Raw genomic sequence first — 15,181 nt, 5'->3', positions numbered from 1 at the left:
CGGTTCTACTCTTGAGTGAATCGAGTTTCTGGGGCCGCCAGCACAGAGCCTGTGGGGTGCTCTCCTGGGTTCAAAGGCTGCCCCAACTGCTCTAATGTCTTGGTCCCGTACATCCCTCAGGACTTCCAGAAGAAACCAGTACAGCCACTCTCCTGGGAAGATGGCAGTGACAGCTTGTAGACCAAAATGTTTGCTGTGAGGCTAAGTTGTTCTACTGCAGCACAGATACGCATTCGAAAAGCATACAATATTCAAAAACAAAGTGCCAACCTAAAACAAGATTGCAGTCAAAATGACCACCTCAGACAAGTGTGAGCAATGTTTCAGTCTCTGTTATATGTCGGCAAATATGCCACACAGTGCAGACTGGGCCAGTGGCGCATACTGTCACCTGTAAGTTGTGGTTATTCTTGGTTACACCGGCCAATCACGTTCTGAGTTGGAACCAAGATTTTTTTTTAATTCTTGGTCATGCTGGCCAATCACGTCCCGAGCTGGAACCAAGATTCACCCTATTCTTTGTTAAGGCAGCCAATCGTGTTCCGAGTTACAATGAACGCTATGGCCAATCAGAGCCCTTATACCATTCAAGATTTGTACTGTTATAACAGATTTCGTTGCAGATTAATTCGGACAACAATTGCAAACTAAGTATTTTTATAACAAGTTGGTTTAAATGAATAACCATTACAGTAACGTTGAATAATACACTGTTAAAAATTGTCCCGTTAAAAAACAGTAAAATACTGCCAGCTGCAGCTGCCAGCAATGTACTGTTATTTTACAGTATGTTGCTGTAAAAATACATGGGCTACATTGATTTACACAATACTCAAGTGAACTCATTTTGCTCACTGAAAGCAACTGCCTCAACTTGGTCAACTGCTGAATGAGTTTATGAGGTAATGTGCTATATATGCTTAGAAGCATACTTATAATGATAACTTATTTTAGTTAATTAGAAAAGTTCGGTTTAACTCTAATGTCTTATTTTTCACAACAGCACACATACATGTAAATCTGGAATCACCAGAGAGATTCTGACTGCATCAGCAACTAAACAGCCGCTATCTTTAAATAGAAAAAAACCATGCAGAATAACATCAGCAGTTCATTGTTCATCTTTAACTTATACACTGGCTCTACTCTCCTCCACAACGGTGACAGACAGAAGAAATTAGCTTCAGGTCTTACAGTAAAATACTGTTTTTTCCTTGATTTAACAGTAATCTACTGGCAGCTGTGGTTGCCAGCAATGTACTGTTTTTTTACAGTCTACTTCCGTAGTTTAAGTTAACAGTATATTACTGTTAAAATACATTTTACACTGTGTTTTTACCTCTCACACCTTTAACCCTTTAAACCCCAGAGCATATACTTCAGTTTTTATTGAAGTGTCCACACTACTGAGTGTTCAAGAAACATGTAGCAAAGCTGAAGTAAATTCATTAATTAACTGACTAATTAAATGATAATGGAAGATTAACAATGAATAAATGAAGAAATAGTGAAGGGAAAAAACAAGAACAGAACATACAAAACTTTAGTCACAGCTTTATAATGAAATAACCTGAAGAACAACAAATGATTAAATCATTTAAATGATCAGCGGATGATTAAACAACTCTACAAACATCATCACCAGCTACACTTATGACTTAATACATGTATTTTTGTATAACATTTACTAAAGTTCTTCTTGAGAAAAAGTGAAAGTTTTTCGTCACCATCATGGAGAACAGAGTTTGCTTTAGTTGGGCTCTTAGCCCTGTCATTTTTATCATTTATATATCTTGGCTGCTGCAATTGTTAAGAACTTAGTTTATAAAGCTCCTTTGTTGTGGCAAGCCAGCCAAAAACCTAAATAAGATCTGGTGATGTTCATGTTGCTATTAAATGGCAGAGTCTGTTCTCATTTCGTTTAATAAAATTTACTGCTCCTATTCAATGTTAAATCTATTGTTTTACATTATATGTATATATATATATGGCAATGATTTCTGGAAGTTTTTAAGAATATCTTGGACAATAACACTGCTCTATGGTGTAAATCGCACTCAAAGAGACATCAATAATCAGCATATGAACCTCAATAATGGTGAAAACAAATTTAACAAAATTTAACAAAATTAACAGTTTAACTCACAAACAGGCAACTGAAAGTCTAAACATAAACAACAGCAGAATAAAACACAAATAAAGAAAACTGTTAGACCATTATACAACATTTATTTATACCGCAATGCATACTGGGATATTTGTACAGTGCCACTCCCAGCATGCATTGCAGCATGAAACATTTGAGATGTTACCATTGTTGAGATACAAGGTCAGATTCATGAGGTCTGAGTGTGTATTTGTCATAACTGAACTGTTTTTGTATGTTATTTCTTAACTGTTAAGTAATTACGGAGATATCTTTTCTGTTTTGTTGGACTATTTCTCACTTGCCTTAGTCCACCCCAATTCAATAATCGGTCAGGAGTCAATTGATCAAAATCAATGAATTTATTTATCGAGCATAAGTGAATAAAGCGAAGGTCAGGATCCTGGGCTTTTGAAGAACCGTCAGCCAAGCAGTCTGGATGTCCAAAAGCTCTCGAACTCTCTCGACTCCCTCCTTTTATCCATCAGCAGCGTTCAATCTTTTTGGCCACTCCTCTGATCAGTTACCCCCAATCTCTATTGTTGCCATCAGCTGTTTTCAGGCAGAATCATCTCTTAAAGGTCTGTGGTCTGCACACAGAAACAAAAGGGCAGGTGAAAGTATCACTTCTCCTTGACATACTTGACACTACTGACATCTGGGGTGCAGCAAGCAACTGTAGCAAAAAATCATCAAAGCACAGCTGAGCATCATAACTTCCTTATAGAATTATCAGGATAATATCAATTTTATTAAAGCATCATAAATCACGCATACACAGAGAGCAGTATAAAAAATGCTGCATCTATCACATCAGCTTTTCCTCCTAGTCCTGTCTATGAACTCTTGACCTGTGTATGCACCCATCTAGGGGAAGCACTTTTGCAGATCTGTCTCCAGCCAGCACCCACACACAGCTCTTGTGGTTTTAGCAGTTAGTTAGAAACGCATTATTACAGGGGTTAAGTAGAAGTACGCTATATCAGGAGACATCATCATATCTGACAAAAACACATATTGTAAATTATGAATAGTGAGGCAAATGGGAGTATATTCCTCCAATAGCAAATATATATCAAAAGAAAAGAGTGATTAGTAAGACAATAAAGCAATATTTTCCTCATCTGCTCCAGTTCTCCTTTCTGTATAGAAAAGTCACACGTCACAGCTGCAACCCAGACAGGGACTTTCTGCAAGACTTGTTTGTTACAGATTTAGTTATTTGACATTATAGGTGTGGAAAGTTCCTGTCTCATTTTAAGGTCAAACAGAATGTCTCATCATATCATTGCGTGGGCTCATTAGATTATCATGGTTCAAGCAAACACATGCATTATAAGCATGAGCACATATATATCATTCAAAAGAAGCATTAGACTGTAATTTTATTCCTTCACTCTCCAGTGTGGATCCTCATGTGGTGATTAAGGGATGACGATTGGCTGAAACTCTTCCCGCATTGAGTGCATGTGATTGGTTTCTCTCCAGTGTGGATCCTCATGTGTAGATTAAGGGATGACGATTGGCTGAAACTCTTCCCGCATTGAGTGCATGTGAATGGTTTCTCTCCAGTGTGGATCCTCATGTGGTGATTAAGGGATGACGATTGGCTGAAACTCTTCCCGCATTGAGTGCATGTGAATGGCTTTTCTCCAGTGTGGATCCTCATATGTCTATTAATGTCTGATGAGCAGCTGAAACTCTTCCCACACTGAGTGCATGTGAATGGTTTCTCTCCAGTGTGGATCCTCATGTGTAGATTAAGGTATGATGATTGGCTAAAACTCTTCCCACACTGAGTGCATGTGAATGGTTTCTCTCCAGTGTGGATCCTCATGTGAATCATAAGTTTGCTTTTGTTTGCCAAACTCTTTCCACACTGAGTGCAGGTGTAACGATTCTTGTCTCCCCTTTTCAAAATACCATCAGTCTGTAAATTCGATTTTTCTTCAATTTTGACATGATGTTCCTCCTCTTTACTCCCCTCATACTCTTCAAATAGGTCTGAAATAAAAAAAAACATTATTTTTCACCAAGTCTTAAAAACTCTCATCAAGAGCTGAAACGTGTAAAGACACATTGGCTACACACACTGTAATTTTGATGCACAATAAATGTAAAATGAATCAGATCATACTTAGTTTGGTCCATTAATGTGTATACATTTAAGCAGATTCAATTCATCTTTATTTATCTAGTGCTTTTACAATGTAAAATGTGTCAAAGCTGCTTAACAGAAGTTATAGTAAATTGAAATTTCTCTGTGTTTCAGCAAACGAACCAATATTTGGGGACATCTTATTTTGACATATTCTGGGAAAATGCTTTGAAATAAAAAATAAATAAAAAACCTCAATACACTCTGGGCAAATTTACTCCCTTTTCGTTATATTCATGGCTGTTTTTTTCTCAATTGGCCTCTATTATAACAACATTTTTTTATTGCAAAGCCATGACAGCATATAATCATGCATTAATAATTGTTGGTGTTTTCTGTGATGACAGTCAACATTGTTTAATTGGTCTCCACCCATGGGATGGCAAAAAGGCAAATGGGTGAGAGTATAAAGCAGGGGTCACTAATCCTGGTCCTGGAGGCCCGGTGTCCCTGCAGAGTTTAGCTCTATCTTGCCTCAACACACCTGCCTGGATGTTTCAAGTATACCTAGTAAGACCTTGATTAGCTTGTTCAGGTATGTTTGATCAGTGTTGGAGCTAAAATCTGCAGGACACCGGCTCTTCAGGAACAAGTTTGGTGACCGCTGGTATAAAGGAAGAAGAGGAGAGTTGAAGAGGGCAGCATTATGTGGTGTGCGAAAAAAAGAGAAGTTGACTGAACTGTTGCAGTGCGGGGAAACGAGTAATGACACCGGGTCGAGACGAGCAGTGTAAACGTAACGACTGGCTGTGAGAAACAAAAAGTGAAAGTATGTATTGAAGCAACGAAGCAAAGACAGCTGTCTTGTTACTAAAGTGCTCGTGACGTCTGTGAACGAGTGCATCACCAAAGACTTCAGCGCAGTGAACACAATCAAATCACCGATTTATCTCACTCGCATGGAGTCAGCTGCCGACTCACCAGCTGGGTTCGTCAACACACTCAATCTTCACATCCACACCTCCACATTCGCCATTCTCCACTCATTTCCCTTGACCCTCCGCTCCGTGGGTAAGAAGCAAAAGTTTTTGGGTTTTTTTTTTGCCCAAATTCTTCTTTTATTAATTTTGTTTTGTTTTCACCTTGTACTATTATTATTAGTATTATTTTTCCCCGTTTTCAAATCTGATGAATCTGTTGGCCTGAAATCATTTGCATTTTATTTTAAACTGCATTGTATTTAAATCAAATGAACATTTTCATATTAGTCAATAATATTACTGTTTTAATTTAAAAGCTGAATAAATATAGATTTACACACATTTACTCAAGCAAATAAACAATTAATGATGGGCTAAAAATCTGTAGATTTCTGCGGCAAAATCTGCGGAATTCTGTGTGCGCAGATTCTGGGTGGGCCTAATAATGAGCCATCAGACAGGTATGTGACTAACTGTACGTTCACACCGAAAGCGGCGAGGGCGTCAATGTAGCCGGAAGTCATTTATTTTCAATGAGAGCCGGCAGTGATAAGCAGCGAGGAGTGGCACGTCTTTGCGGGTGTGGGCGTCGAGGAGAGTTGAAATCAAGTCAGCTTTATGGTAATGAGCTATGACGCAGTTCGGCGGCAAGCAATCAGAATGTAGAAGTCCACCGCTTGAGAGGAGTCCAGAGAACACAGTTCTCCTGTGAACTTTGGTTTCGACCACAGTTGTTCCCAAGGGTTTATTTATTGTGGTCGCCAAATTTATAATTATTTGCAATGTTTCTCTACTGGAACATATTTTAAAATGTTACTGGCGAGCTACTGACGTGCATTAATGTTGTAAGTTTTTTTTTTTTTCTTAAAAAAAACTGAATGTCATGCGACAATACAAAACAGTATTGCTGCTTCAGGATATTTTAGACATATGGACACACTGGATAATTAAGTGAAGCAAATCCACATCACATGCAACTTAATCTCTCATTGTTAAACAAATTTGACAATAAGTGAGCAACATTTTCACGCTAGAAAGTATGGTTTTATGCGGGAATGTAACTGATAAGATATGCTGCAACGGCCCCTTTAAATACGAGATCAATGTAGCGAATTTTGACGCTCTCGCCGCCACAGCTAAAGACAGGCAGCGTTGTCGCCAGGGCGGTCAGAGCGACCTTTGACGCACTCGCCACTTTCGTTGTGAACGTACAGTAAGGGGGAAAAAAAAGTTTATTTATATATATATTTTTTGATTGCAGTTTATTTAAAATATATTTAGTTATCACACAAAACAACTTGATACACTTGTGAGAGTCAGTAAACTGTATACAACTCTGTAAACTATATAAACTTACATATAGCAATTCTACTGATAAATACACTTTACGTATAACTTAAGGCCTGCACTGGAATTTACACGACACATTGTGTACAGAAGACACATTCAGAGCAAATCAACAATGTAAATATAAAGCGTGTGAGATAATAAAGGGTGTAAGGTTTGTAAAAGCGTGAGCATCACATGGTTTTAGCTGTGGTCCAGATTCATGAAAAATCTCAGAGCCTGTGGAGCCATGTCAGCATCAGTCTCTCTTATTCACATCTGAAAAAAATAAGCAATCTGATTACATAAACTACATTATTAACATTTTTTTGATGTTCACTGATACTAGTACTGAATTTACCTGTTGTCATTGTTCGTGTACACAATAAAAACTAGACACTTAACAGATTCAATTGATGTATTGATCTGATCTGTACGATCAAAACAAAAAGTTTAATTCAAGTTCTTTTTGGCATTATGAGGAGAAGACGCATAAAAATGTGTACACGCGGTCTTCAACCCCCTTACGTAAGAGTCTAATTGTTGTTCTGAGATTGTATGTAATACGGTCTACAAACTTTTTGTGAGTGTTGAAGCTGGCCTCTGCTGATGAAACTGCAAACTATCTACAGTAAACTTTCTTTTAATTGAATCTCTAACTCCTGCTCTTCTTCGTCTGATTTTTGGGATAAAACTGTTAGTCCCCTGAACTCCATATAAAAGACAAAAACTTTTTGAACAGGCCTATCTAAAGGGTTAATGCTGCCAACTGATGATCAACAGTAAAAATAACATGTTTTACCTCTTCCCAACAGGGAAAACACCAACAACCTAGAATCCAAGATTACTTGGTGTCATGGCTTTGTGGTTAAAAATGTGGTTATAATAGAAGTCAATGGGTTAAAAACAGCCAGGAACACAATGAAAGGGTGTAGGGCTGCACGATGAATCATTTTACTTTCACAATAACGATATTTGTGGCCCACAACCAATAATTAAATATTTTCATGATTTTACAGTATAAACACCAAGCCGTTATTTTAATGAGTGGAGTTTATGGATTGTAGCGCAACACAAGCATGAGGTGACTGTGTCTAGATTGCAAGTGTTTTTTTTTTTCGAGGAATATAATGATGATCAGGTAGCCTTTGCTCCTGTTCAGTCCAAACTTCCCAAGGTAACACAACAAATCTCATTAACTACCTTAAAAACCATCTCAAAGTGGCTGTCATCAGTAGGTTATGCCGAGTTCAGCCTGCATGATTTTAAAAGTAGTCGTGTCACAGATGTTTTCACACTGCATGACTATCTGGGCAAGCGTTTCGTCGCTGCTTTGTTTACACTGCAAGATGGATCGGCGACAGGGACTTTCACATTGCATGACTTTACTATAGAAAGTAAAAAAAATTCATTTTGAAAACGAAATGCATTGATTTTATTTTTTTGCTGTTTGAAACAACTAACACTCATTTGGGGGATGGTGGGTCTCTAGCGGGGGGGGTCTTTGGAACGACCGCTGGCAAACGCTATGGATAAGCTCACCGGGGGCGTTGGTTAGACCCAGGGGAGAGCCCACCAAGCCATGCCCGGATAGAGACCACTCTCTCCGGCATGACCCGCGCCTGGAGGGGGGGGTAGCGCGTCCCTGGGTTTCGCTGACCTGCCGTCAAGTTTTCGATAACAGACACATATGAAGGACTTAGTGCAATTTCCGATTTCGCGGTTGATCGAACCAGGCCCCAAAGGCAATCAAAGAAGCCCCAGGAGATGCGTTCGAACCCGGGGGAGCTAGGTGCGCGTAACTGCCCTGGTTCATCCAAAGACCCAGGCCTCAAAGGCAATCAAAGAAGCCCCAGGAGATGCGTTCGAACCCGGGGGAGCTAGGTGCGCCCTACTGCCCTGGTTCAGCCAAAGACCCAGGCCTCAAAGGCAATCAAAGAAGCCCCAGGAGATGCGTTCGAACCCGGGGGAGCTAGGTGCGCCCTACTGCCCTGGTTCAGCCAAAGACCCAGGCCTCAAAGGCAATCAAAGAAGCCCCAGGAGATGCGTTCGAACCCGGGGGAGCTAGGTGCGCGTAACTGCCCTGGTTCAGCCAAAGACCCAGGCCTCAAAGGCAATCAAAGAAACCCCAGGAGATGCGTTCGAACCCGGGGGAGCTAGGTGCGCGTAACTGCCCTGGTTCAGCCAAAGACCCAGGCCTCAAAGGCAATCAAAGAAGCCCCAGGAGATGCGTTCGAACCCGGGGGAGCTAGGTGCGCGTTACTGCCCTGGTTCAGCCAAAGACCCAGGCCCCAAAGGCAATCAAAAAAGCCCCAGGAGATGCGTTCGAACCCGGGGGAGCTAGGTGCGCCCTACTGCCCTGGTTCAGCCAAAGACCCAGGCCTCAAAGGCAATCAAAGAAGCCCCAGGAGATGCGTTCGAACCCGGGGGAGCTAGGTGTGCGTAACTGCCCTGGTTCAGCCAAAGACCCAGGCCTCAAAGGCAATCAAAGAAACCCCAGGAGATGCGTTCGAACCCGGGGGAGCTAGGTGCGCGTTACTGCCCTGGTTCAGCCAAAGACCCAGGCCCCAAAGGCAATCAAAGAAGCCCCAGGAGATGCGTTCGAACCCGGGGGAGCTAGGGGTCCATTGCTGAGCTGCCAACCCGCCTCCCAGCGCTCATATTCCCGCAGCAAACATAAGACCCCACCGCTGACGGAGGCTAAAACGACGTGCGGCTGGTGCCCCATACACGAGCCCAGGGCCGGTGGTGACCCATTCACAAACCCAAAGACCGATTGGGCCACCAGCGGTACGTCTTGGCCAGTTGGGTCACCAGCAGCACGTCTGTCTGATCCATGCGGTTTGGAGGAGTTAGTGTCCCCGGGCTTAATAGTGGGGTGCCCGGGCACGGCTGGTGATTAGGTGCAAATCTAGGGGGTCCTTTGGAACCAGCGCTTGCCGCCGGAGAGTGTGTGTACCTCGGGCAGAGCGCGCAGGGCACAGGCCCCCCCCCACCGCTGGATCTCAGAGGCCCCAGGCCAGGGAGAGGGGCTGGGCTCGCTCCCCAAGAAGGGTGCGTGTACCTCGGGCAGAGCGCGCAGGGCACGGGCCCCCCCCACCGCTGGATCTCAGAGGCCCCAGGCCAGGGAGAGGGGCTGGGCTCGCTCCCCAAGAAGGGTGCGTGTACCTCGGGCAGAGCGCGCAGGGCACGGGCCCCCCCCACCGCTGGATCTCAGAGGCCCCAGGCCAGGGAGAGGGGCTGGGCTCGCTCCCCAAGAAGGGTGCGTGTACCTCGGGCAGAGCGCGCAGGGCACGGGCCCCCCCCACCGCTGGATCTCAGAGGCCCCAGGCCAGGGAGAGGGGCTGGGCTCGCTCCCCAAGAAGGGTGCGTGTACCTCGGGCAGAGCGCGCAGGGCACGGGCCCCCCCCACCGCTGGATCTCAGAGGCCCCAGGCCAGGGAGAGGGGCTGGGCTCGCTCCCCAAGAAGGGTGCGTGTACCTCGGGCAGAGCGCGCAGGGCACGAGCCCCCCCCACCGCTGGATCTCAGAGGCCCCAGGCCAGGGAGAGGGGCTGGGCTCGCTCCCCAAGAAGGGTGCGTGTACCTCGGGCAGAGCGCGCAGGGCACGAGCCCCCCCCACCGCTGGATCTCAGAGGCCCCAGGCCAGGGAGAGGGGCTGGGCTCGCTCCCCAAGAAGGGTGCGTGTACCTCGGGCAGAGCGCGCAGGGCACAGGCTCCCCCCACCGCTGGATCTCAGAGGCCCCAGGCCAGGGAGAGGGGCTGGGCTCGCTCCCCAAGAAGGGTGCGTGTACCTTGGGCAGAGCGCGCAAGGCACAGGCCCCCCCCCACCGCTGGATCTCAGAGGCCCCAGGCCAGGGAGAGGGGCTGGGCTCGCTCCCCAAGAAGGGTGCATGTACCTCGGGCAGAGCGCGCAGGGCACAGGCCCCCCCCCACCGCTGGATCTCAGAGGCACCAGGCCAGGGAGAGGGGCTGGGCTCGCTCCCCAAGAAGGGTGCGTGTACCTCGGGCAGAGCGCGCAGGGCACGGGCCCCCCCCACCGCTGGATCTCAGAGGCCCCAGGCCAGGGAGAGGGGCTGGGCTCGCTCCCCAAGAAGGGTGCGTGTACCTCGGGCAGAGCGCGCAGGGCACGGGCCCCCCCCCACCGCTGGATCTCAGAGGCCCCAGGCCAGGGAGAGGGGCTGGGCTCGCTCCCCAAGAAGGGTGCGTGTACCTCGGGCAGAGCGCGCAGGGCACGGCCCCCCCCCACCGCTGGATCTCAGAGGCCCCATCAATGGTTCACCAGCGGCTCCATCAATGGTTCACCAGCGGCACATCTTTACGCATCTAGCGCCAAAGGTCCAACAGGAATACGTTATGCCTGGCGCTCACCGGGGCGTTGGTTAGACCCAGGCCCGAGCCCACCAAACCATGCCCGACGGGAGACCACCCTTCCCGGCCTACTTGTCGGGACGTCCCGCGCCTGGAGGTTTTTGCCCGACACCCACAATCTCTGACCTGCCATCAGGGTTTCGGGGAAGGCGAAGAAATATGGACTTAGTCTCTGACAGTCCAGTCGCCAGACCCCACGGTGACTGATCGATAGGAGCTAGTGTGGCGCCCCAGGGGCTAGGCCCCCACCCAGGCCCCCCAAAGCACCAATGGGGTCGGCCTCTATGGGTGTGGCAGATCCTCCCCGTCCTGGGCGCTCTATCAGGGAGGCGTGGGGGTGTCCCTCCGCACACAGCGCCCCCCCCTTCCCGCCCCGATCTGTGGGTAAAGGACCCAGATGGCCCGTCTGGCTAAATGACCCAGAGCTTGTCTGCTGCTCAGCCCGCCCGCCAGCCCGCCCCCCTGGACTCCGTTTCCCCCGCGCCGATACTCGGCCCGTGCCCCCGCCCCACGCCCCTCGCCCTGCGAGGGCTGGGGGATGTTCGGTGGGTTCGGTCGAGTCACCCGGCGTGGTGAATCGAGGCCCCAGGGGCAGCGTAGGGAACGAGCTGGTGTGGGCTTCGATTCTACCCCCGCCCGAGTGTGTGCGTCTGCATCCCGTCCGTCCGCCCGCAACGCCGCCCACCCCCTGGGTTTATCCTTGCTGGCTCCCGGCTGACCCCCACCCCGCCTACCCTGCTCCCGGGGGAGTGAGGGTGGTTGGTTGGGAGGGGAAGCTAGTGGACTCCGGCGAGGTGAAACGTGCCAGGGTCAGTGATGCCGGGGTTACGGGCTGTCTGGACCCCCCTTCCGATGGTTGGTGCTTATCCCATGTTGGTTGTAGCAGGTCGCAAAAGCTCCCGCGGCTGGCGCGTGTGGAGCTGCCCCCTCCCCCCCAAAAAACGGCGCATGTTCGATGGGGCTCAAACAATCCCCATTTTGGGGTGGAAAAAGTGAACGAGAAAGGCTCCCGCTGGCCAGAACAGCAAAATGAAGGGGGGATAGGGAGTGAGGTGGGACACCCCTTCCCCAACTCGAGTCGTGACAAGAGAGAGAGGTGTCGAACCGCTGACCGGGGTAACGATGAAGGGGTGGTGGGGTGCATTGTTTAACGGGACACCCCCTCTGGTTCCTTTGAAAAGGGGGGAAGGGAGTGAGGTGGACACCCCTCTCCCCCCTACTTGAGAAGTCGTAACAAAAGAAAGCTTGAACCGAATGGATCTCCGTAGGGCATCGGCTTACACCTCCTGGTGCGGGGGGGTGTCCTTCCCCTTTAAGAAATACGGGTCCACCAACGTCATGACGCGGAAGTGGACGCCGCCTCCGGCCGCTTATTAACCGCCGCACGTGGCGTGCGGGCCCCTTTCCCCCTCTGCATTGGCTCTAGCACGGTCATGGCTGAATGTGCCCTATGCTTCAACGTCTACAGCCGGCTTGCGCCTCACCTGACGGCCGTTCACAAGGTGGCCAACTCGGATGAGAAGCGGCTGCTGCTCGCACTGGCCGCCGGCCGCGTGGACACGCGGAAGACACCGTGCCCGGTCCCGGGCTGTCGCCGGACGCCAGCCCGCCTAGACAGGCACTTGAGGCAGTACGCGGAGCTCTCGACCTCGGGAAGGAAAGAGGCTATGGGGAGGGCGAAACGCCGGAAAGTAGCTCGGGAGTTGCAGTGGCTGCGGTCCACCCAGCCTGCAATCCCTGTCGTGTCCCAGCTAGCATCGTCCTCCGAGGGGGAGCGGGACTCGGAGGACCCAGAGGCCGGCCGCCCGTGCGCCGACCGCGGCTGCAGGCGCGCCACCGAGCGCATACAGGCTCAGCTCACGGACCTGGGGAAACAGGTTACCAAGATGCGGTCCACCCTGCTCCAGATCACACGCCTCTACCGGGAGCTGAGGAAGGGAGAAGGGGGGAGAAGGAGGAGGAAGAGGGCGAGGAGAACCAGGTCGCCTCCTGCACCACCGGCTCCCGGGCGAGGCGCGGCCGGAGGTCCGACGCCCCCCGAGCCTCCGGAGGCTTTGGAACCCTACCCGTTCCCGGACCACGTCCCCGCGCTGAGTTGAGTATATTTCAGGCACGTCACTGTCGCTCTGCTGGCTGTGTGCCTTCGGGGAAGTTGACTCTTGGTTGTGCTCGTTCCACAGACCTTCTCTTGGGGGAGTTCGAAGGGTACCAACTGGGCAGCGAGCCCACCGCGCGCCTGCGGAACAACGTCACTTCGAAGCTGGGGAGAATCAAAGCCTTCCTTGGTTACATGGCCAGGGGCACCGCGGAGCCAGGGGACTTCCTTTTCCTCAACCAACCAGCCCGAATCCGAGCGTGGGCCGCCCGGCTAGGTCAGACGCGCATGGCCGAGCCCACCAGGCAGCACTACCTGAAGAACGTGGCTCAGTTCCTAGACTACCTCTCGGAGACGCCGCCGGCCGCCTGTCAGCTCTCCAGCACGGCTCTGGTTCTGATTCGAAGGGAGGTCAGAGCCCTCATCCGCGGCATACGCCGGCGTGTCGTCGTGCACGAGGTAAGGACCAAGCAGGCGAAGGAAAGCCGACTGATCCCCAAGGCCAGTCTGGTGCGCTGTCACCGGACCGCTGGGAGGAAAATTCCCGCCCTGCTAGGTAAGCAAGCCCTTCCGCCGTTCCAGCGATTCCCCCTGTTTGTTCTTCCGGGGCACCAACAGCCCTTGGTTCATCCAGCCACGTCTGTCTGCCCCTCTCCCCCGCGAATGGGACTCATTCGGGGGGGAAGGGGGGCAGACCGACGTGGCTGGATGAACCAACAGCTGCTGGTGGCCCGGAGAGGAATTGTGCGTTTCTTCTTCAGGGGCACCAGCAGTCCATGAACTGCTGGTGCCCCTGAAGAAGAAACGCACAATTCCTCTCCGGGCCACCAGCAGCTGTTGTTTGAGCTGCTGGCGCCCCGGAGAACAAGTCACCAGCAGCCAAGAGCTGTTGGTGACCCAGAAAGGAAATAGAACCGTCGGTGGTCTAATCTGTCTAATGTCCTTCACCAGATAGCCTCGAATCCAACCCAAGCACTAGGCAACAGTGGCGCTTCTATGGCTTTCTGACTGGCTACCTAACCTCCATCTCTGGGCACCGCTGTGGAGTCTTCCAGAATCTCACAATCCAGGAGGTTGAAGAGGCCTCCAGAAGCCCCGACGAGTCTGCTTATGTCATTAACGTGAGTATGGCGCAAGTAAGGTGGGGGTCACCAGTAGCATGCTCTCTCACTCACTCACTCACTGCTTGTTCTCTGATGTCAGATTACCACTCACAAAACAAACAGAGCCTTTGGGGCGGCTCAGCTGTCCCTAAACAGGGAGGAATACAGCTGGTTCCGCAGGTTTTTGGCGCTGCGGGCTAGTCTCCCCGGAGGGAGCCAGGCTACCTATTTCTTTTTCACTTCCAGAGCCAGTCCTTGTCGGACCCTGAACAAGTACTTTCAGTCTGCTTGGCTCAGTATGGGCCTTCCAGGCAAACCCACCTTTACTGACGTACGCACTGCGATCGCGACTCATGTGAGTAGGCATTGTGACGCCCCTGTAACTACCAGCGGTGGCTTCTATCCTAATCAAGCTTCTGTCTCTCTCCGACGCAGGCAAAGAATGCACACTCTTCAGAGGATCGCCGCAAGGTGGCGCAATTCATGTGCCATGACACTTCAACCTCAGATAAGTTCTACGCACTTCACCTCGGACCTCTCCAAGCACGCGAGCGCCGCAGACTCTTTGAAAGGGCCCTGGTGGAGGAGGAGGAGGAGGAGGAGGATGGGGAGGCAGCGGGCACTGAAAGCCCCCCGCGGAAAGGGCGCAAGAGGACAGAGACTTCCGTCTCTCCCCTGGTAAAAATCACATTCTCTTTGGCGTGGACAGCAGAACGTATGGCATTGGCTAACTTCCCTTTATGTGTCTCTTTTCCAGGAGGGAACCAGCAGGAGGACGCTGCCATGGCGCCCTGCCAAAGGGAAAAGCCAGGGCGCTCGCCCGCTCGAACAAACAGAAGACTCTGAATCGTCCTGAATAAATATTGTACAACTTAACGGTCAAATGGTGTTCAGTGTCTTCATTATTCCTTTTATTTATTATCTGTGTGGTAAAAGTAAATTCAGTGGGGACAAAAATGAGCCCTGTCTTCTTAGTTCAACGCTGTATGCCTGCTGCGTCCAGGTCCTGCCTTGGCTACGTTCCGATTGGGACAGATTAGCCCTAACTTGTGTGTTAAAAGTGT

General features: G+C 49.6%; 3 protein-coding genes across 7 annotated transcripts in view; 1 reads left to right on the top strand and 2 right to left on the bottom strand.

Moving 5' to 3' along the window:
- LOC137491454 (protein NLRC3-like) overlaps window positions 1–15,181 on the bottom strand; it is a 101,789-nt gene that overhangs the window by 51,205 nt on the left and 35,403 nt on the right. The window lies entirely within an intron of this gene.
- The window catches only part of LOC137491165 (uncharacterized), a 29,384-nt gene continuing 16,696 nt past the window's right edge, over window positions 2,494–15,181 (bottom strand). For all 3 annotated transcript variants that reach the window (XM_073948010.1, XM_073948009.1, XM_073948011.1), the window contains exon 3: window positions 2,494–4,150. In XM_073948010.1, coding sequence (XP_073804111.1) covers window positions 3,540–4,150 — 611 coding nt within the window. In that variant the 3' untranslated portion in view covers window positions 2,494–3,539. The remainder of the gene's footprint in view (window positions 4,151–15,181) is intronic.
- Window positions 12,236–15,001, top strand: LOC108183448 (uncharacterized). 3 transcript variants are annotated; one of them, XM_073947514.1, is made up of 6 exons: window positions 12,254–13,013; window positions 13,100–13,570; window positions 13,966–14,135; window positions 14,218–14,472; window positions 14,553–14,795; window positions 14,875–15,001. In XM_073947514.1, exons 1-6 carry the CDS (start codon window positions 12,353–12,355, stop codon window positions 14,971–14,973), a joined length of 1,899 nt encoding a protein of 632 aa, XP_073803615.1. In that variant the 5' UTR covers window positions 12,254–12,352; the 3' UTR covers window positions 14,974–15,001. The 3 variants fall into 3 exon arrangements, with proteins under 3 accessions (XP_073803616.1, XP_073803615.1, XP_073803614.1); XM_073947515.1 differs by having other exon boundaries at window positions 12,236–13,013; window positions 14,218–14,795; XM_073947513.1 differs by having other exon boundaries at window positions 14,553–15,001.

Source organism: Danio rerio, chromosome 4, assembly GCF_049306965.1.
Source record: "Danio rerio strain Tuebingen ecotype United States chromosome 4, GRCz12tu, whole genome shotgun sequence".
Lineage (NCBI taxonomy): Eukaryota > Metazoa > Chordata > Actinopteri > Cypriniformes > Danionidae > Danio > Danio rerio.
Note: the sequence above shows the minus strand (reverse complement) of the source record. Positions and strands in the feature narration are given on the sequence as shown.